Source organism: Phaenicophaeus curvirostris, chromosome 12, assembly GCF_032191515.1.
Source record: "Phaenicophaeus curvirostris isolate KB17595 chromosome 12, BPBGC_Pcur_1.0, whole genome shotgun sequence".
In the NCBI taxonomy this organism is placed as follows: Eukaryota; Metazoa; Chordata; class Aves; order Cuculiformes; family Cuculidae; genus Phaenicophaeus; species Phaenicophaeus curvirostris.
The window spans coordinates 17,820,455-17,843,516 of record NC_091403.1 but is presented as its reverse complement, the minus strand read 5'-3'; the positions used below and the strand labels follow the sequence as shown (position 1 = coordinate 17,843,516).

The window sequence follows — 23,062 nt, the reverse complement described above, 5'->3', positions numbered from 1 at the left end:
GTGTATGTATTTTCATGAGCCAAGCAGTTTGTTAATTGAAAAGTTATGTACATACTTTAAATAATTTAAATGACGCTGTGAGAATCAACAAGCCATAGGACTGTTGTTGAACACTTTTAAAAAGATAGTCCAAAGGTCCTTGACACAAAGAAAAACCAGACGCAACCTGTGTGTTCTCCTCTAAGTAGCTGCCAGCTCTTTGTTCTTTGCCAGAGCCTTCCAAGAGGATTCCAGGTATTGGATTTCCAGTGTGCTTAGTGAAAGGTGTGTGTTGTGCTGGGCAGTGACAGCAGTGCTGGCTCTCGGCTCCGTGGGTGATTACACAAGAGATGAAATCCTCCAGTGCTTCGCAAGTGGCAAGATTCATTCTGATGCCAAAAGCTTCCCTTTTCCCAGCGCAGCACTGAGCAAATGACCTGCTCTTTCCCAAAGAAATACAGAGGGTGTTTCTTAGTGGACGCTGCTCACCTAGAGATCAGAGATGCTGCATAAGAAAAATTTACTACGCTTAGAGCTGTTTGCAGTCTGCTGCCAAATGCTACCCTTGAATTGCGGCAGAACTGTAATTAAGGCTTAATGCTTCCCATGATCCACAGTGGACTTTTCTTTCCTGTGCATAAGGTCTCTTATGTTCTCCTCAGGCAAAATTGGCCCTTACACCAGGATATCTTCGTAGTTCCATGAAGCAGATATTTAAGTACAAAAACTAAATACAGTGCTGCTTTTCTAACCTTGATTTTTTTTCTCTCTGGAAAATATAATAAATCAGATCAAGTTTGACTTTTTCTTTTTTACAAAAAAGAAATGGACAAATGGAGAGCACTGTTTTTAATTAAATCAAGCTCTGAATCCCAAAATATTAAGACAGCCCTCGAAAGGGTTTAACTGCCGGCAGTGTTCCTCGTTTAGTGAACTGTATGGTGGTGCCTTTGCCTGGGCTTTGTGTGTTTCCACTTACTACTGGAAAATAAACCCCGGGTAATACCAGGAGTAATAAATGAGAACTTGTCTTTGCAAGGTTTTAACAAATTATTAAACAAGTGTGCCAGTATTTGCAGAGTATGGAAACAGAATCCAGATTGGAGAACCTTTAGATTTATTCTTGAATGCCGCCAGTATGAACCTTATTTCCAACCAATTTAATGTATTTCTGGGTTTGTTCATCAATTGAATACAGCATCAGCTTCACTTTTGCTAAAACTCAGAGCTGTACGTTTTAAAGAATGACATTTAAAACAATCACTTCTCATTGATGACAAAAATATTTGGTTTTCTTTACACAGGTGTAATGTTTCTCCTCCTCAAAATATTACTTGAGGAATTATAAAAACTGAAGATTTTTTTCTTCAGTGAAGCTTAGATGCCAATGGGAAATAGCAGAACAATAAATGGGCTGTATTTCTTATTTTTGGTGGCATCCAGCCTGCCCAAGTTAGTTGTTAAAAGTGGCCTCTTTAGACCTTCCCTTGTCTCCCACACAGACAGATGCGTGGGAAACCTGAGGGCTTTACTTCTCGTATTCCTTCTTTTTGCCTCCTGAGCTCTGGTAATGCCCAAGTTGGTGTCTGGTGAGGGCAGTAGCTGTGCTTCCTGATTAATGGATCAAAGCCTCCCACTTCCATCCACAGGGGGTTTGTGCTCAAGCCGTACCTTCGTTTATCTGCAGACTGCTGTCTCTGCTCCTCTGTCTGCTGTACCCAGACAATAGTTGTAAAGTAATGAGAACTATTCTGGTGGTGTGGTTTGGGACATTTCACACTGAGAGAAACAAATAATTACCTGGAGCTGTAAGCATGTAAGGACAGGTTTTATTTTGGGGGGGTTCTAGTCAAGTGACAACTGCCAGGTACTTTCCCCTGAAGCCATCTGAAAAAGCTATACCTGTTGGGCCCTGCTTTTGTAAATAATTTTACCTGTTTAGTAAACAGGACGGGGGGGGGGGGTGTGCGAGTGAAGGATATCTATGCTTTTATGATGTCACAATAAGAAGAGCATGACAGTTTGTTTTCTAGCTACATATTCTGAGGTAGATCAAAGGGAAATTTGGAAAAGCTTTTGACAAGTTAGACAAGACCACTTTGTCCAGAAAAAATTCTCAGGAGATATGTTCATTCATTCAAATCTTTCCCATCACAGCAACCCTGCTGGTACCAGTTAAAGCATAATGCGAATCAGTGCTCCTTTAGAATTAGAAACTGAGACATTTTGTTGTTGTATTTCTTTATTCACATAAATATGCAAACACGTACTACTTAGATTTTATTTCCCTCGATAGGAAGCCTGTAGTAAATCATGGAATATAGGGGTGAGGTAGGAGAAATAATGGCATAGTACAGTATTTAAGGGTAAGGAATTTAAAAAAGTGAAACCTTCTGCACAATCTCAAGCTCATAGGCTTCCCAGACCATTTCCATTTCTTCAGTTCATTGGTGACTCCAGAGGAAGTCTAACATCCTATAGGTACTGTTTTGAAAGTATACCTTTTCCAGAGTGGTTTTGAGGCAAGCCCAATGACTTAACATGCAAGCAGCACAGAATCACCACTCTTAATGGGAGAAGAATGCAACAGAAGTGACCAAATCAACAGAAACTGGGTTCTTCCAAGGGTTCGAAGACTTCCCATTTAGGTTTAGCAGCTCTGTATCTAAAATTTTCATGACTGTGAAGGATTATGCGCTTTACGAGACAAATAAAAACATAAATGAGTTTTCGGTGACAGCTCTACGTTTCTAACTAGAAACTGGCTTGTTTTGGTTTGGGTTTTTTGTTAGCACAAAAAATACGTCCCCTGATGTGCAGAGGTACTTTTGGTGCCAGGAGTCAGAACGGAGTAGCATTTTCAGCTATATTAGATGTGTGCCTAAGTGCTTTACTGGATTGGGGCCATATTGTTCAGCATCTTGCAGGATTAAGTCCTAGATGCTGGGCAGAGCTGAAGAGCTTATGGCAGCTCTGCAAAAGCAAGGGAATCCCTGCACAGGGGGAGTTCTCTGCTGAATGGCTTATCAGTTGTACGGAGACTGTACTGGGGCTGAGAGTCTGGTCATCAGAGCATTCTGCTGCAAAAACTGGTTTAAAGAAAGTGGGAGTCTTGATTAGGCCTGGCATAGGCTGGCATCGTGAATGTGAAAATAGAATGTGATGTTGGATGTGTCAAATAATTGAGCAATACTTACGTATTTTCTGATTTTCCTTTGTGATTTATAGCAATGACTTGACAAATCAGTTTAAGTGTATAATCATACCTCTAGATTTGTGCCAGTTAAACTGTTAAACCTATTAAACCTCAGAAGTAAAGATGTGGAATGTTTTAACATTTACTCCTCTGAAGCCTGTGTTCGACAAACACAGTTTCTCTGAATATCGTTAACTCCTTGTGTAATCAACACAAAGAAGCCAGGGCTTGAAAGCTTTCATAATTACACTATTAAATCTTAAGATTTCCTACCCCCTTGCTTGATATAATAATCAACAAGCAAAGTAATACATCACTTGTGCAAGCACCCCAATTAATTTTAAACATAAATCTCAACACATTTTCACACTACCCCATTAATTACATCTTCAGTAAAAGAGCTGATCTTTTGTCACTCATTTCAGTTCATATAAATGAAAAATATTAAAGGCAGAAATTAAGTTCAAATGTACCTATTTTCTGTAAAACAGTATTTCCTGCTATCTCCTCTTTGGCTTACACAGTATAAAACCCACATTTGTTCTCACTTTATATTAATACACGCACACTCTTTCTCCAAAAATTGAATAGGAAAAATCAGCTCTGGAATAAATGGTTGTATTAGGAGTCCTAGATCTATTTATTTTACATATTAGGAAGAAAAGTTTCATATTGAAGTATGAACCTGTGTAGCTATGAGCTGTATGTTTAGAAAATACAGTTCTCCTATGTACATTCAATTAGAAGACAAAACCAGTCATTATCTGTTTATAGTACTGTTCACTACAGCAGATGGAAGACTCTACTGCAAAACATTACCTAATCCTTTAAGAAACAAGTAATATATAGTATTTTATCTCAGATTAAAAAGTGAGTAGTATGTGTTAGCAGTTTTTAAAGCTTGGTGTTCCTAGTGCAAAGTCACCACATTTAAACTGATTTATACATTGTGAAGCTTAATCCATCTGTTTCAGCAGGCAATTAGAATCATTAGGCCTGAATTGTTTTAGTCACCAGAAGTTACTGGAGCAACATAATATTGTTTTTCCTATTGAACTTGAATAAGCAGCTGGAGACTTCTCACTTGCTCACTTGGCTCCTCACCAGAAAGAGACTATTACAATGAGTTTTAAGTACCAGCCCAAGGCTCAGAGCTAATGAATAATAAAGAAATGTGCATGTTGTTCTTTGTCGCCAAGTGTTACCGAATCCCTCCTGATACCTATACAGGGAGGAACGATTTTCTTTGACCTCGCTTGCATATACCGAGTGTAAATGATTTTAACCTGGAATGAAAATAAGATTTCAGCCACTATTGATCACTGATCACAGAGCTGAGAACCTCAGGCTGTCTCACAGAAGGGCCTCCACGGAGCTCTGTCGGTGCACACAGTGACTGTGCCTTGGAGCCCCGTGTCTTGGGTGACGTGTCAGTGCTGCCACCGTACACACACAATTCACTTACTGTTTGATCCTAACAGGGCAAAATTTCCACTGGATTAAATTATCCTGGGCAGCAGAAATGAAAAAAATAAAACTAAACTCGATAAATAAATAAATAAATAAATTTATATTTCTCATGAGGATTTCCTTCCAGACCCGTATCCTACTTATAGATTTGTCTTCAAATGCGATGGTCTTCAGGTGATGTTTGGTATTGAGATATTCAGGCCTTATTCATGTGACACACTTGGCAGTTGCAATGTGAAGGTAACACTGGTTTGTCTTGAGTTATTCTTCAGCTTCTGTTACCTGCACAAGGGGTACAGGCCTCTCGTTGTACCTGAAATTTTTTAATGTCCATCAGCATTGTGAGAATACTTTTTTGTCATTCTTGGTGTACTCATATGTAACTTGCTAAGTGTTTATCTAGAAACTTCGGTTGATTTTACTGAGTTCTGGTTGTTTGTTCTTCTTTTCTCTTTACTTAGGCTAGTGTGCCAGATGACCATAATGCTACTTCAGGCAGAAGTGCAAATAAGCAGGTATTTGAAGGTTTAACGACAGGACTTCTCAGGATAATTGCTGTGATTTTCAGATGTCTGATCTCCAGCTTCCTATATGGGAACAACCACTCTGCCACACTGAAGATATTACAGGAAGTGAAAAGTAAATCCTCGCTAGTGGAAGCCTTCAACAGCAGAGTCCAAGATCTAATCAGGTTAAAAAAAAACTTGCAAAATTCTCTAAACTTTATTTTCAACAGAGAAAGAAAATTGCAGTGATTTAAGAAAAGAACAGACAGCTTGAACTATTAAGTTAGTAAAAGTAGTGTTTGTATGTGGTCAGGAAGGCTACTGAAATGCTGTATTCTCAAACAGAAGTATTTTTCTCAAAGCTGCAGACAGAGAGATAAAGAAAATCAAGCATCTTTTAATTTGGGACTTGGGGTTTTTTTGCTTTTTCCATCAGTTTCATGTCCTCATTACCTAGGAGTCAGCTTCCATCTTATCATTAGTTACTGTTGAGTCTCTATGCCAACAGTTTATGCCCATTGCCTGTGTGCTCCTGCTTATCGTACATGCATTCTGATAAGCTTGCCATAAAATATATACTTCCTACTATGAAGATTGCCCAGTAATTCCTATATTCTGATTTCAACTTTTATAATGTAACTGCATTTTAATAGCAATTTTCTTTTCTGACTATTACTTGAGCAAAATTTCAATCAAAATAACTCAGTGAGTTGTAGCAGTAAAAGAGAATACATTATTCTGCTTATTTTTGCATGAAACATGATAAAAACACTTGAACCACAATATATTTATATGTATATATAATTAATATATATTTAATATATTTTTAATGTAAGGCTAATATATCTCCAGCAATATATTAGACTTGCTAAAAATGCATAGTTTCACTAGTAAAGTACACAAATTGTCATCAGTACGTCTTCAGCCCTCTGAAGAAATGAAATTCTGATTATATGCTACTGAAAACGTGTCACTGAGCATCTTCAGACAGTTGAAAGTCTGGTATGATGCTGATGGATGCAAAAAAGACAGCTGGAGGAGGAAAGCAAAACAAGTAGTTGTCATAGATACCGGTGACCTCTAAAACTTTATTGTTCTCGTGTAACCCGCTTTCTCCCCAAACAGGTTTTGAGAGAGTGTGAAATTTCAGGATGTTGTATCCTTGCCATTTATGAATGGGAGAGTGGGAGGTCTACTTATTGATATTTGCGCTGAGCAGACATCTGACACTGACTGGGCCAAGCACAGGCATAGCCTTCAGATAAGGAGATACATGAGAATCCAGCTAGGTCCCTCACCTGGGGCACTTTAGGGGATCTGGGTATAAATGGAGAATGAAAGGCACGATGACAAGGTAATAGCGCAATTAGGAAAAATGTAGAGAGGCCATGTTAAACTAGTTAAAACCAGACAAATCTATTAATGAGAATCTGTCACCTTCAGGTCATTGTATCATATGTCCTTGTGCAGTTGATTAAATGAAAGTTTTAGGAGGATGGGGGAAGAAAGAGGAATGTGGAATTTTTTTTCTCCTCTTTGGGCCTCTACCCTGATGCATAAAGAGCCGTTATCTACACACACTGTCTGGGTATCACGGGCAGCCACAGTGCTGGGACTGTGTTGCTGTGGGTAAAAAGGCTCAGAGATGGAGGCAGTAGATTAGAGTGCTTTGACCTTCCACTTGTCCATATGCTCAGTTCTTCAAGGAAGGGAGTGCTTCGTGCATCTCCTTGTTGTCTCTGGAAGCCATTAAGGAATAGTCCCAGTGACTGAAAATTCTCATCTGTTTCTTCTCTGCCAAAAGGGCAACTGCTTTGTATCAGATGTGGGTGTGAAGGAAGGGGACAAGGAACACGTTTGCAGATGTCCATCAGACTGCAGAGATGTTCCTATGGAAGAAGGAAGAGAGTATTGATGAGAAAGATTGTGTCTTTTTGTGAATAATATCTATCAGTATTAGCTGTATTTTATTCAGTTCTTCCTCTCCCCTTCTATTTCAGAGAGGCTTCTAGCACTCAGCGTTTCTCTGTGCTTCTCTGTGATGTCTCTATCATGCAGCTCTGTCCCTGGAATTGTTCTGCTAGTATGGGAGAGCTTTCTTATCGCCTGAATGATCAGGTGGATTGCTTAGGTCAAAATCTGCAAGAAACCTAATGCTGCTAACCTTTCGTGTTGCTAAATAGAACAGATGAATCAAACTTACCTGAGCCATGAGCATGCGATTAATAACCTTCCTGTGTGCTTAAGTGGTTTCAACTGCTGTACTTCAGCAGCTTTAAAAATCTTTCATACTGCAGTCAGAGTCCTTGCTTTATATTCAGTGTATTTTTATTCTTAATTACTTTCATTGCTTCCAAAAGCTTTGTGTCAGCAGGGTAGACCTTGGCAGAACAGCTAGCCCTGAAGAGAGATTAGTCCTTGAGCAGCAACACTGTCTGAAAAGCAGAGAGTTTTTTTTGCCCTGATGTTAAAAGTCCCTGGTTTCTCAAAACCAGACTGTAAGATATGTGAGAGAATAGTTATTTTTAATAAATACTTGTGCAGCATCTGGGACAAGTGTTACCTAGCCAGTATTACTTACTTACTAGAATCGTTATTATTTAAAATGATCCATGCTTTGTCAAGCAAGGGTGGTCTTGGCATTATGGAACCATAAAGCCAAAGGTGTCCTCATCCCGAGGAGCCTACACTCAAAGAGGCAGTCTCTAACTAGCACGCTTGACAAGCAAGTAGACAGAACAGCTGGTAGAGAGGAGTAATATTAATAACGGGGATTTAGTATGGACTATTGATGTAGAAGCAGTGAATAGGCTGATGGTGTCCAAATGCAATTGGTTCCCCATGTCTGTTAAGTCAGGTGGAGGCACGGGATGTAACAGCAGTTCTGGTTTTGACAAGAAGTTTCTCCCACTTGCTAAGAATGGAGGCAAGTAAAAAGAGAGTTAGAGGGTAAAGAGAAGAAGGAGATGATTGCAGCGGGATATTTGTCTCCATGAAGGGAACTGATGACATATAAGTCAGCAGAATGAACAGCTGAGATGGAGTAAAATCTGAGAAGCTGAATGTTTGTGGTAGAAGAATGAGTGTACGTGAAGTCAGGTGATATCAGCAAAAAAATGTATCTGTGTACAGTTTAAGTGGCGTTGATAATGATCAAAGTGTGAGAGGAGATGGTGTAGACAGAGATATCCCGGTAGGAGGATGAACAGCAAATTTTTTGGCATAGGTTTTCAAGCTATTAGAAATTCAAATAAGAAACTTCAGCAGTAGTGATCTGCTGTTCAGCAGTGATGATCTGATCTATTCTGGTAATAAGAAAGACAGAGGAGTTTTCAGGTTTTTTTTTTTAAAAAAAAAGCATCACTAGCAAGGTTTTCTCTTCATTGAATTTTGGGTGAACTGCTGAGGAGTTTTCTGATCCTGATCCGTCTATACGGATGGTAGAAAGTTGTTACCTGCACGTTTTATTAGTCTCTTAACTCTTACCTATATTTTAAAAAGGAAAAAAACCCAGCAACTGGGCAGTAGTTATGATCTATGTATTGTAATAAAATGTTATCTGGGTAATATCATTGTCTTCTTGAATTAGTGTGTTCTACAAAGTTTATTGCTTCATGCTAAAGAGAAATTTGTGCTGTTGCAGAGTTATCGAGATTATTATAAATCATTTAACTATGGCGAAATTCCATTGTCCTTCTAGGAGTATGGTAAAATAAATATTTACACTCCTCTTTCTTGTACAGTACAATACCAATTATCCTACAACATGCAGATCTCCTAACAGAAACTACTGACAGTTACAGAGAGCCAGATCTGAAGTTATTGTAATTTGAATTGTTTTGTTGAACCCTTTCAGAGAGAGTAATTTAAGAAATCTCAACCTGCATTTTGTATGGTTGATAGTAGAGAAGCAGAAATTACTTCCCTTGCAAAGTTACCAGAACTGGCACAGCAGTATGATTTTAACACCAGTTTTCCTCTTTGTCTAGTTACGTGGTGAACATTGGACTGATAGACAAGCTGTGCTGCTGTTTCCTCTCTGTCCAAGGCCCTGTCGATGAGAATCCCAAAATAGCAACTTTTCTACAGAATGCCACAGCAGTCTTACATGGAATATGTAAACTGTGCCTTGCTGTCAATGGAAGGTAGGTGCATGTCGTCTGTCACCCCTAGTTTGTTCATCAGGCAGCAGCCGTTGTACCTCTGCACCAGAACCGTGTCCATGGAAGTGAGCTTTGTGATGAGGCTGTTCAACAGAACTGCTTGTAGTCACGCGGTAATAACCGGTAAAGAAACAGCGCAGGGAATTCGCTGCTCACCTTTTCACCATTGAGCTGTAATTAGTTACCTGCACTGAATCTTGATTCTTGTAAGTCATTTATCAGAATTGCAAACTTTATCTCCGTTACTCATCATTACAGAGAGGGTTTTATCACTGCTATTGTTAGCCATCCAGTCCAGAGGACCTCAAGAGGTATTTTATTATCAGCTAAAATCAACTCTTAATTGATTTGTCTCTAGAACAGCCTATTTCAGCTCCTGTTCTTTAAAATATCACTGTCAGTAAGGGAATTCTATTTTCTGTAAGGAAAAGTGTTACTAGATTTTTCAGGGAATTTTCTAATGAAAAGTGTTATCACAACCTAACCAGGGTTCTTGGGAGTGAGCATGGGATGTGTGCCTGCCAGAGAATCTGGATAGCTTGACGAGTAAACATTGCAGAGCTTCGGGGTGCACATAGTGGAACCTACCACCATTCAGATTGTTACTCATATTGGGGAAAGATAAGGCTGACTTTACAATGCATTCCTGATGCATGGGTTGAAACAAAATGGAGTTAATAAAACAGAATAAGAAAAAAAGCTGTAGGTGAGAACTGTTACTGGTAGCCTAGGTACACAGGCACGTGGAAAAAGAAATATGTGAGAAATACAAGCCCAAAGAGACCATCCCAACTTATTGAAATACCCTTTTCTGAAAGCTGCCAACTTGGCATTTTACATTCCAGGACAGCACTGCCAAAAGTCAAATGCATACTAAAAAAACAAAAAAGATCACCCTTCTCTTAGTGGAATAATAGTTCTAGCTACCAGAGGGAGTAATGTAATGCTTGCTATTTCTGAAGCGGGCACATGCTACACCCAAATAATAGAGATCTTTGCACCCTGAAATAACACCACTGTGCAAGTGCTTCCTTCAAGAATATCTGTCCTTTGTAGAAGAAGAATAATTTTGGAGGTTTGAGCAATTTTCGTCACAGCTGCACCAAGAAGCATAACTGAAGTGAAGAAGATCCTGCTACCTGCATCTAACGGCAATGCTTTGGATTTTATCCAAAGGTGCTGATTCTCAATTTCCAGATTGGTTTGTTCACTGGCGATATCAAAACTATTTCCTTTCCCTTTTAGATCAAAAGCTTAGGTGTAACTGATTAGAAGGGTAGTTTAGATGAAATATCTTTCAACACCTGAGCCTGCTGTCACTTAGGAAGTGAATGCCCAGTGTAACTCTGTCGTGATACAGAAGTCCTTAATATTCAAGGTGGTTTAAATGTAAAAAGGTGTTGCCAGACAAAGATTAAAGGGACAGAAACAGCTAAAATTTATTGAATTCTTAAATATGTCCCAATGCAGTAGTAGATACTGTGTGATACATGATCTGCAGCACAAAGGTGGCCTCTCTGGGAGAACTGCAGGTGCCCATTTCATTGGTGGTGAAGAGTAGCAGGAGGCAATGCAGCCTGTTCAGTCAGAATCCGGCAGTGCTCATTCTCCCTCTCAGCTGATACAGGCTTGAGAACCAAGCAAACATGCCATGTTACGCTCCTCTGTACATCAGAGCTACAAACCGCTATGATCATAATACTTCTGAAGTTGTTACTGAGAGGAAAAGAGTCGAGTAAGGACTACCAGTGCTCTGGCACTGCAGTGTGAAAACCAGTCTTGCTGAAATAATGTCAGGCTCTCACCATTGTTGCAAGAGCAGTTTCAAATTGTTCTTTTGATATATCCCCTGATACAGAATGTTTCCAGGTTGGGAACTTCTTTATGCTCCTCAGTGGTGATTGTGGGCGCACAAAATTATTTGCTTTTTCTGACTGAACCATTTCAGGCTGTTATTTACCATAACAAGTTGCCATTCCATATGAAACGCATTGGAGTTCTTTTCTATGGTGCTCTTTGTATGCAGATCTTAGCGTGTTGCTCCACTGAGTGGCGTAATGGGAAGCAGATGGGACAGAGGGTGCTGGGTAGCTAACACACTAGGACCACCTTGGGCCTCTAAAGCCACCCGCAGTGCCTCCAGCTTCATGGGCTAAAAATGGCCCAGCATTGCATGATCCACCTCCTTTGCTTCCAGACACCACCAGGCTGTTATCAACTTTACCGTGACTGTAATCTGTGATGTCCCCAGAGGGTCAGAATTTAAACACTCTAACTCAAGTTTTAAACAACAACGAGATCCCATCCTGTTGGTACAAAGAGTGTGTGGCCATTCCTGGAGCTCTGGTGTAGGAAGAGCTGTCAGTCTAGACTTTCCTGTCTTCCTCACAAGAACATTCCATAAAACTCCCAGATTTAGCAGAACATTTCTAAACCAAGCTCTGAATGATACCCAGTGGTTGTTTGGACAGGTATTTCCCAGAAAACAATTTTATAGGCAGGGAGGAGATCTCAGTCAAGTCCCTCCCTGCACATACCTCTGCGTCAGGCAAGATGTCACAACAGTAGTAATTATGGGAGAGTAGTCTCAAATTGGATCAGATATGTATGTCAGCTTTAAGTGTTAAATGAGGTCTGCGGCTGATATAACGTAGATGATAAAATTTTAAGACATAAACTAATATACGTTTTTTATTCCAATAGTAGTCTTGAAAAAAAAAGTCCAAATCCATGTAGTTAGATACAATAAAGGAAAGTATTACTAATATAGAAACATAAATTGGAGGATTCTCAATTTTTAACATCATAAAAAGTTATTGAAATGAGGAAATCCATTCTGAACATATGTTATAAACATATCTTATTATAAGAGAGGGATTTTCTTTTCATAAATGGTCTTTAAAAAGATTTAACTTTGATATTGATCTGACTTCTCAAATGGTCATTTTTGGTACTGGCTAATAAATGCTGGATTGATCTTTTAATTGAAGAGTTGCTGTGGGTGTAATAACACATTTTCCAAACACCATGTAATACATATAAAAGATCGTATGTTGAAAACATTAATAACTTATAACCCCACGTGAACTGTGCATTGGTAGCTTTTATGCCCTTATCTGTTATACAGTGAGAATCAGGGAGGGTGACTTCAGACTTCCAACTGGACGTCCCATTTTTCTTCTGCTGCATTGCATCCATTGCTAACAATGGAGGCGAGAACTCCTTTCTCCCTGATGAGCTAAAATAGTGTATGAGAGCTGAAAATGGGGTGTTGTCCCTCATTGCGTGTAGTGAAAAATCATAAAATGCTGTACGTCTGAATACTGAGCTACCTCTGCTGAGCAAAAGATGAACTTGACACTGGATACTGAGACTTGAAAATTGTGGCTGTGGTAACACTTAACTGTGTTTTGCTCACCATCAATAGTAACGGCAGCCAAAATTGAAAACAGAGACATTTTTATTAACCTGAAATAAAGCAAAATATTAAATAGTCTTTAAACAGAATAACAGTGGTTTATATAGCCATATAAATCTGTCTTGCAATTTGTTCCAAATCCAGATGTCCAGTAGCAATGTTCAGGACAATAGCCTTGTTTTCCAGAGTTTGTTATTGTAACAGTGAGAGATACAGGACCTATTTGAGGCCCTTGAGCCCTTAATAACACATATGTAGCGTGCTTGGCTTGTAAACACAAGACAAAAAGCAATGAGCAGGCATGGAATGCAAGGAGTGTTAATAAAAATATGGGCACACTGCCTCAGCTCACCCTTCTCTAAAACCAGGAGCAAAGACTGTAGGAAAATATACGGCGAGTCCTCCTTCAGCACAGCAAGGATCTTGTTTAAGTTTCTGTACTGCCTAGTGCTCAGCAGATCTGCGTCCCTCTAGAAGTAAGATTTCTGTCTAAGAAGTTAGTTGTTGCTCTGTGGAGGACTGTCGGCAGTGCCTTATTTCTCATTTGCACATGAGTGATATCTGCTGGTGCTTGTACCCGTGCAGATCTTGGCGTTGGAGCCAGCCCTGTACCACGCTGCTGCCTGTGAGGTCAAAATGCAAGTTAAGAATTAATGGAACTCCCAGAAGAACATCTAGTTGTGTGAAGGAACTGTGACTGAAGAAATTAAACCACGGGGTGAATGCAGACAGCACGAGGAGCAGGGCAGCAGTAGGGCAGTGCAAGGGTTAACCGCTAAGGAAGAGTGTTCTCCCCAGGAGCAGCAGAGCAGACTAGCAATAACACAGATACCAGGAGAGTGATCTGTGCATAAGGACAATATGGCAAATATTAGCCCCTCAAATCATGTAGCTTCTTGAGACGTCAACTTTTTCAGAATTGAGCTCTTTTCTTGCTGTAAGAAACGTCTGCGATGCCCCCATCAATCTGGAGCAGCGGAACAGCACAGCAGTACAGTAGCTAAATTGTTCCTGTGTATGTTATCTCAGACCAGTAGTGGAACACATATAAATCTGTGTCAGCAGCTAATGAAGCTGTGGATTACAGACTGCAGTGGCAGAAAGCTGCAGCTATGCAGGGTTTGCTCCAGGAAAACAGTGACTGCCGTGTCGCAGATACGCAGGGAAGGGGGCCGGCCCGTTTTCAGTTTTATTACAGTAATTAAGATAATGTCTGGTTTGGCTGCTGGATGTTGAATCAGATGCAGGGCTGCCTGAGCGCTGGTTTGTGCTTCTCGCCACGTCCAAGGGTCAGCAGAGCTGACAAGTGCTGTAAAGTAAAACCTGATCTTGAAATTTCCAAAAGGTTTCAAATTGGCGCTTTTACACAGTGCTGCAATTCCTACTTTGGCAGTGGGAATTGTAACAAGGTCTGACAGGTGTTAAATACTTCTTTATCTACTTCCATTATTTTGCTTCTTTATTTTGACATCTCTTTATAAATAAAATAATTCAGAAGCCAAAAGAGCAGATGATAGCATTCAAATCGTAATAATAAAAAAACCAGCTTATATTCTAAGCCTTTGGAAAACTCATGTTTCCATTTGGCTCCGTGTTTTTAATCAAGGGTATATATTTCAAATATACAAACATTATAATGTATATCCTTAGAGAGGCTTGTCTGCCTGTTAGCTCAGTCAGTTTTTAAAACAATATCTTTTCAGATATAAACAGTTTGCTCATATTGAAGCTTGGAGAAATTTTAGTTTTACTTATTCTGCAGAGTATGCTGTTTTTCATCAAGCTGTATTGAATTCCTGTTTTTAATAAATAGTGGTGTATTTTAAGCACTGTTCAGTATCGGGTTTTTCCTACGATGAATATATGCACATTTTTAAATTCTTAAGCCTCTTTTGTAAGTCATAAACCCTGTACCAGTTCCTGAGACTCCTTGATGGCAGAAGCTGAAAATCATAGTGGCAACCCGTAATGAAAATTCCCTGCATTTCATTAAACTTTCCTTTTTAAGGTCTTGCAAGTTGTTTGACCGTAATATAAATACTTGCCTGTTTCTCTGTGTTAAATATAAAGACTTGGTAAAGTTTGCAAGCCTATCTGTTTCCCAGTTGCATAAGCCAATATAAAATATCCCGTAAGTCTTGCTTCCCTTCCGTGATTAATGGAAGCAGTTTGTCCGTACTGACTGTTGTACTTTGGCAGCCGTTACAGACAGAGACTAAGCTGCTTATTAGGAGAATTAAAAGGAGATATGTCCGTAGGAATCTCCTCCCTTAACTTCGGTTAGGTAAAACCTTAGTTTCTTAAAGGAGGTCGTCATCTTAGGCTCTGAGGGGGTTTATAGTTTTTGTACTGCAGCCGGTGTCCTGACAGCACTGGGTTTGCCTATGGGGTGGACTCAAAATCTGACAAATAAGGGGACTCTACTGTTGTACAGACTTGACCAAAGTCACTCAAAGCAGCCTGTGCAGAGGCTCATGCTTTGTTTTCCAACATCTCGTATACATTTTTCTCTCCTTTGAAGCCCACAACCAGTATGAATAAAGTCTTTTACCTTTTTGTGGTAAACATTTAGGCTTAAAGTGATTATAACTGACAGTTAAAACCAAGAGGAGCCAGGGGCGTGTTCACATACACATTAACTGTAACACATGCAACATCAAAAATAAATGCTTCTAACAGTTCCTGCAATCTGCCAAACCTAATAGACAGATTTTCTGGGTTTTTTTTTTAACAGCTTTGTCCTATAGCAGTACTTTAAAATTTGTGGTTTCTTCTATGAAAAAAAAAAATAATGCTTGCATTTTGAGTTATTTTACAATTGACTTTTTTATGTATATTTTGATTCATTCACTGCTCCAGAGCAGCACAAAGTAGTCAAAGGATTTCATCCAGCAATATAAGCTTTTTCATATGGAATTGTTTAAAAATAATGATGGAGTGAGAGTTGAGAGCAAGTTAACTTTAACCTTTACTAAAATTGGTCAATCTTCTCATCACATACAGACACCAGAAATTTGGTGAGGTATCATAAGCAGTAATTAATTTGGGGTTATCGTTTGATCATAAGCGGTTTATTTTGTTGTCTACAGTTGAAAAATCTAAGATTGAAATTAAGAAATACTGGTTGGCAAAAGGAGTTGTGCTCTCATGTGATACTGTGGAAATAAACAGGCTGGTTACTTGAGTGTAGTTCAGCGACAGCGCAGTTTGGCTACTGCATGCTGCAAAATAAAGCTGTTTTAAAGTGAGGAATGGCATCAGAAGCTGTTTTAAAGTGAGAAATATTGAGGAGTTTACAGATACACAAACCAAAGTTGTAACTATGGCAGTCCCATAATTGTTAGCTCGCCCTCCTCTTGCAGCCATCCAAGTGGGCTCCTTGCTTGCAGCCAGGTTCACGTGCCAACACAACTTTGAAACTGCAGTAGGAATCTGCGTCAAGACACAGCTGGCAGGAACAGGTGATGGGTCAGGAAGTGTCTCTGCTGACTCCAGTCAAACACACTCACTTAAAGACCACAGGGCTTCGAAATGAAGATTTTGGGAATGGGTTCCAGGCATAGGAGAAGGAAAGTAATGCCATAAATTGTTGTGCAGCATAGCCCCACCCAAAACAGACTTAGAGCTCTATATTTTTTCCACTTTATTCCATATAAAGTAAATGTTAGGCTCGTTATGAGTGTTACAAACCACCAGCTGAATGTTTGTGGTTCTGCTTTTGCAGCAGGTGAGTGGCATCAAATCACGGTTTTAATAATCTTTTTTATTTACTTCAGCTTGTCTTTCAAGTGTTATTGCCTGTATTTTGAGAGAATCCTATGCCAGTGGCCTTCCAAAGTGCTGGCACGGCTGGTTTTGTGGCACAGTTTGTTTAGGGACTGTCAGGAGGTCAGTTGGCTATCACAGGATTGAACAAAGACCCCATTTTTGGAACTTGTACAACAAACTTGGGCACCTTTGTCTCCAACTGACTCTACCGATGCTCACCAGTGGAGTGGTAGCGCAGGTCCAGTGGTGACTGGTGGTAAAGGAGTCACTTGTGTAACAGCACAGGTACTGGAAAATAGGCAGTTACATTGCTTTTGTTCTTATTATCTTACCTAAGGATCTGCTTGCTTCTTATAAAGATTTGTACCGTAACATGCAGTCCCCTGTGCTTTTTGTACAGCATAGGTATCACTGAAATAGGACTGGGACATGAATCCTTGCAGCAGCCGCAGAGGATGCCGTGCTTAAAAGCTTCAGTAGCGTTGAACATCACAATCTGTAAACAGAAATTACTTGGAAAGAAATGGTACCCATAGATGCCAATTTTAGATAAGATCATTCCTTACATGTGTGATCTAACTGATAAAAAGCAGGAGTCATCTGAGTAACTACTTGCTAAAGGGAAAGCTGTGAGCAAACAGCAATGGAAGCAGATGGGTACTAGTGGAGTAAGTTGCGTACAACCCAGATACTGTTGTGTGGGGTTCACCTGGCCTCAGGTCTGCGAGAAGAGCCCTCAAAGGCTGTGCAGAGATGCCTCATAGCTTTCTTACCTCACTGAAAGTGAGAAAGACAGAGCAAGACGATGATCGCCACAACCTGGCAGTTCCTGGGTTCGTGGTTTAGTCGCCCTCTGGAAGACAAGCGTCTGTATCATAAAAAGCAGGGTCAGTCAGCCCAGCCAGGATCTGTGTTGGCACCTTCGCTGGAGCAGAGCGAGTGGTGCAAGGTGATTCTGGTGCAGCTACTGAAAAGATCATCTAGAGCTGTTCTACTCAAGGAAAAGCTGCTTACTGCTTCTGGCTAACAGGAATATTCTGAGCCCTCTGAGCATCCAGTTGTTTTTGTATTCAGCTGAGATTGTTTTAGAAGGTTGTCATTGTTTCCACTGCCTTCCCATCTCCTTTGCTTTTAATTGTTGCAAAAGGGAAAGATACCTATATCCAATGTGTCATTTTATAACATTTTCTCATATTTCCCGCTGTATTTTCCTTCAATTATGAAAAAGATAATATAAAGAATCAACTTTTATAGCCTCAAAGAGACTGACACTTATTTCTTTTTCTTTTCTGTTTTTTTGTTTTAAGATGGAAGTATAGTAATTGAGGTAAAGACCAAATTTTGAGGTACTTTACTTTCAGCATTACTGTTCACTTTATCTTAATATTTTGGTCTTTCCTCTGATTGCCAGTATAGACCAAATGTATATCCGTAGTGAGGTGCAGGTGATTTACAGGGTGGGTTTGAATTGGGACCCAGTATATATAACTTGTGGAATTATTTTGTGTGCTTTATTCTTTATTTGCCTGCCTGCCACGCATTGTTTAACCCTTTAAGTAGTGATCTTAGTCTTCCTTAGTAGTGACTATCCCACATCATCATCTAGGTGAGTGATCATGTGAAAAAAACAGAAACAGTATAAGTCATGGAGGGGTTACGAAGGTTTGAATGTGAGGCAGGAAAGGGCATCCTGACTTTTTTGCCTGTCTGTCCTGATACCCTAGACACCCCAAAAACCTTCCCCATTATTTTACATACACACCTAAAAGATATCCAAGAAGCCTCATTTCCATCTGCAGGAGCCGGGCTGGTTCCTCTCGAGTATTTCATGCTTATTTATGCTTTGCTGCCCAACAGTGTCCCATAATAGCATCTGACTGAAATAAGTAGCAGTGTGTTTTGTTAACTGTTCAACCACTTCATTCTTGAACTCCTGCGGAACTATTTGATTAAGATCATCTGGTCTGAGTAACTTGTTTCGCTACTGAGGTAGGCAGTTTGTCCCGGTGCCTGCAGCCCATCACTGAGGCCGTTAGAGACTCCAGGGAATTCTCCCATCTCTGCTGGCTGCTGCTGCAAGAAAGAAAGTTGGGTGTAGGCTACTGACCCGAAACAGAGCTTGTGTGGAGCCCCTGAAAGTGCCCCCAGGCTTCCAACTCTAAAGGTGTCGAATTCTGCAAGGTTCTTCTCTGGTATCATGAACCCACAGACACCAGTATGTGCGGAACTGTATTTAACAAAACAGTTGTGCCTCAGATAATGAGAGTGTGGGATGGTGGCCACGTTACTGAGAGCATTTTCTGGAAATGTTGTGGTTTCTTGACACATTAGGCATCAGGGTTTTCCTTGGTAGCAGGTTATTGCTTTTCTGACACAGAAGTACTGCACCTTGGGCAGGCGTTCTCCCGTAGCACTGGTCTCCTCCTCAGCCGGCTCAATGTTTCTCTGGCAGGTCTGGGAACATATTTGACAGTGCACGTCAGGACCCCACAGGACTAACGGCAGTTCTGCAGTCTACCGATCTGGTTGGAGTCTTGCACATGCTGTACTGTGTTCTTTTCCACGGGACCATTTCCGATCCAAACACAGCCAGTCCTAAAGACAGCTACGCAGCGAACACGATCCAGGTCGCCATTCAGAGTTTACGTTTCTTCAATAGCTTCGCTGTTCTCGATCTGCCTGCCTTCCAGGTAACAGATGTTTTACAGCTTCTTAGTGTGAGAATGTTAATTATTGCATATACTTTTGGACTAAGTTTTGTCTTTAAGATCTTAGTTATTGAAGAAGCTTTCACAATTCAATGTTTAAAGTTTTTTTCATTCTTAAAACTGCTCATTATTGTTTCTACTGTATAGCGATGGCAAATGGAGTAAAAATTTGGACTGTGCAAAATGTTGAATCCCACCCATTACTACTTCTATTAAAAAAACCTCTCTTTTAGCACAGTACTTTTTATATTTAATAAGTCCCATAACATAAAAAAAAATCTTGGTCAAAAGCATGAAATAATGGTTTTTCTAACGTGAAAGGACTGGCTTATATTATAACCACAGTTTACATTTTTCACTGCTTTCAGTGGCCACTTGCATTAAGATTTTACAACTGAAATTGAAAATCGCTCAATGCCAGGTTTTTTTATCCAAGTAAAATTTTATTGTCCAAAAACCTGGAAATTTAACTTTTCATTATTTTTATTCACAAAAAAAACCTCATAGCGGTCACATTTTGAGTCTTGAGAAGTAAGTCTTTTCACACCTTCTCCAGTGAATAGATTTCCAAGGTAAATGAATCATTTTGCCGTACAAACAAAATACAAATACCAGTGTACTGCTCAGATAAATTGGCAAAGCTGTCGTGTTGTTAATGTAAAACACCTGTCAAGAAGCATTGCTTTGCAAAACACGTTTAGCAACATCAGTCTTGCACAATTCATCAGAACACATTTCTGTTTCATTTAATATGCAATTTGTATATAAGTTGTGCCACACACTCCATCTGAAATGCATTAAACTCAGCAAGAGGTTTGCGTGAGTAAAGAATTCAGTATAAGGTACGTCTCCTTCAGTTCATGCTTCTTGTCTCTGACTTTCAGTACATTTGGTACCTCTGATAGCAGCAACAAGCAATTTGTGTGTAGCAACCCTCATCTGTGTAGCTGCAGCTGCAGGATCCAGTCCGGTCAGGGCGCTGGGCTTTTATGGGCACAGAGACAGCATATTTATTGGAGTTTCAAGTAGAATAACGCTTACACACACCATTAACTCCCACTTCTTTCTGTAAATCAAAGTGTATCGAAGCAGTTCTCTTCTACAGCTCGTTGGGTCTGAGAGCAGGTGTGTATTTGTTGCTGTGGGTTTTAACAGGCATATCCCACCGAGTACAACGTGGACTGGGACGGCTTCTGCTGGCAGGGGGGCTGCAGCAAATCCCACTGCCTGAGGAGCTGCTCCTAATATCCCAGAAACCACTATGAATGCTGTCCCGTGTTTCCCCCTCTGCCAGCTACCATTGTACCTGCGCATTTATAGCAAACCCTCAGCATTAATCTCCAAACCCCCTGGTCTGCCCTCATTCATTCCACATATAGTTGTGCAGAATAGTAATTATAGCAGAAAGGGAGGTGGAAAACCACCCAGTGTGGATTATTTCATTCAGTTCATCAATGCAGGGCTCCGCTTGAGAAGTATCTGCTTAGCTCTGTTCCTCAGTTGTAGGCATAATATTGTTTGTGATGGACGCACACGCTTGTGTAGTCTCAGCAGCTACCCCTTTCCGTGACTTGATGTGATTTGTTTCTGCTGTTTAACGACCAACATACACCTAAGGCAGTTTGCTATCCATTCGGACCCTGTGGGATACGGCAGGCTAGGAGACTGCAGAGGGGGAAGGTGTATTTATGTGCTGTCTGATGATTATCTCTAAAGAACGGTTTTATCACGCAATAGTGGGACTATAGAATAGGGGGTTTTGATTAACAGAAGAGGTCTGGTATTCTAGAGTTTGTATTAGCACAGATGGCTCGCGGGTATATATTTCATTTAATTTGACAGTCTAAACAATTGAAAGAAGGTAGTGAGAAACAACACAGGATCCTGGGCTGATATTAATTCTGGCTAAAAAGGAAGCATAGTTTTCTTGAAAAATTAGTTTAACTTTTATACACAAACTCAGGTGCCCTTTGACCTGTTGTTATCAGGAAAGGTTAAACCCGGAGTGCTGGGTCACAGCATGCGTGGACAGCGCTAATTAAATAAGGTTGGACCTGAGAACATGGCATTTACATGATGTAAAGCAGTAAATGGTGGCTGTATCATGCATTAAATTTTGAAAATAAACCAACTTACCAGAACGCTTCAGGTTCAGGATGGAGCCACAGCTGAGTCTGGTTTAATTGTCAAGGGTTCTACCTCTGCTGGGTAGATTTGGAGTGTGCTAAAACTAAGCTGTACCACCGACAGGAGTTTGTGTACATGTACTTAACACGGGCCGCAAGGTATAAAATGAAGACAACTCACAAGTGCAAGAGGTTTTTTCCCAAGCGCATTGCAGTTTCATTAGAGTTAGTAGACCATCCCGCTCATTCCTTGAGCTGTGGCTTTCCCCTTTGACCTTGTGTCGCTCTGTCTGCCTGACATGTTTATTAAATAGAGGCTGTAGGCTTCACAGATAAAATCTGATTCGGAATCTCCACATTACAGCAATTTGCCTACTTTTTAAAAGCTTCCCAAGAAGCTTTGCAGCTGAACATTCTCTCCTTTTGGATGTTTCTAACTTCTTTTAATCTTTGAAAAGTCAGTATTTGTTATTAATCTTTGCGTTCCATTTAGAGTCCAAGTTATTAATGAGAAATGCATTTTGCTCTTTTGCAGAAATGAAGATGGTTTGGTTTCTTTTGCTTACTACTAAGAAATATTATTAGCATTAAGTTTTCCTGGAACATGTAATGTGTGTCAAATGAAATGGTCAACTGAACGCTGCACTGAATGCCAACTAAGCAGAATTAGTTTTTTCCTGTCCCTTTACAATTTGAATGTATTCTTATTTTTGTAACTTTTAATGTTACAGTCTAGTTGTGAATGACAAGTTCCTGAAAGAAGAGAGCTGATTCTGTCCTACTCCAACGTCATTGCAGCCAAGAACACAGTCTGTACTTTGCGAAAAACCCAGAAGGGTACAACTGATGTGATATATGTAATTCACACGGTTTCTGAAACAATCTGCTGGACTGTAATTTCTCTTTCTTGGCTTTTTTTTTCAGTCCATTGTGGGTGCTGAAGGACTGTCCCTTGCATTCCGGCACATTATCAGCTCTCTGCTGTGGTACTGTTCTCAGCATACCTGTGAAGGATTGCTGCACGAAGTCATTATTTGTGTGGGCTATTTTACTGTAAACAACACAGATAACCAGGTAAGGCAAATGGAAAACGGGATCAGAAGTTATCAAGTGCACGTTTAGTCATGGATCCCTCAAGAAAACTAATCCCCTTAGTGTTCTTTTTGAAGCGCTTGTGATTCCTGTGAGCACAAATCCATGTGATTGTGAAAGAGAAGCTGAAATTGCATCTTAACACAAAAGCAGTAATTTTACACGGGCATAAGCAAACTTTATGTTCTTATGGAGATGATGATGCTGACATTGCACTGATTTTAACTAGCTGTACTCACTGCCAACATATCCTTAGCAAGGGATATTTTTAATTCCAAGTTAACTTCATGTCAATTGGATCAGATGGTGAAAGCTGGCAAAGCTAGTCTGCCATGGAGACACGTCCTCGCGTGCCAAGGTACCCATCTTTCTGGGAGCCAGGGTAATCATTTAGGTTTAAGCCATTCTTTTCCTTGTGTCTTTTTAGTAGTAAACCAAACAGTCTGCCAAACAAACAGTGGCAATTCCCCTTTAGCTTCTTTGCTTGTTGTCCACTTGTGTCAGTGGACTATATGCCCTCTTCTACTAGCTTTTAAAATAACTCAAACGTAGAACTTCAAAACTGTTTTGAATATTTTAGTCTTAAATTCCTAAGTTCCTTCAGCTTGTATGTAGCATCTCAGGGTGGATTGGGCA

The 23,062-nt window shown here is 40.1% G+C and overlaps 1 protein-coding gene across 1 annotated transcript in view; it reads left to right on the top strand.

The window, feature by feature from the left end:
- The window catches only part of SCAPER (S-phase cyclin A associated protein in the ER), a 140,925-nt gene that overhangs the window by 97,625 nt on the left and 20,238 nt on the right, over positions 1-23,062 (top strand). Inside the window, exons 26-29 of the mRNA XM_069867284.1 lie at positions 5,107-5,336; positions 9,141-9,296; positions 18,953-19,190; positions 22,259-22,408. Of these exons, the coding sequence (XP_069723385.1) occupies positions 5,107-5,336; positions 9,141-9,296; positions 18,953-19,190; positions 22,259-22,408 (774 nt within the window). The remainder of the gene's footprint in view (positions 1-5,106; positions 5,337-9,140; positions 9,297-18,952; positions 19,191-22,258; positions 22,409-23,062) is intronic.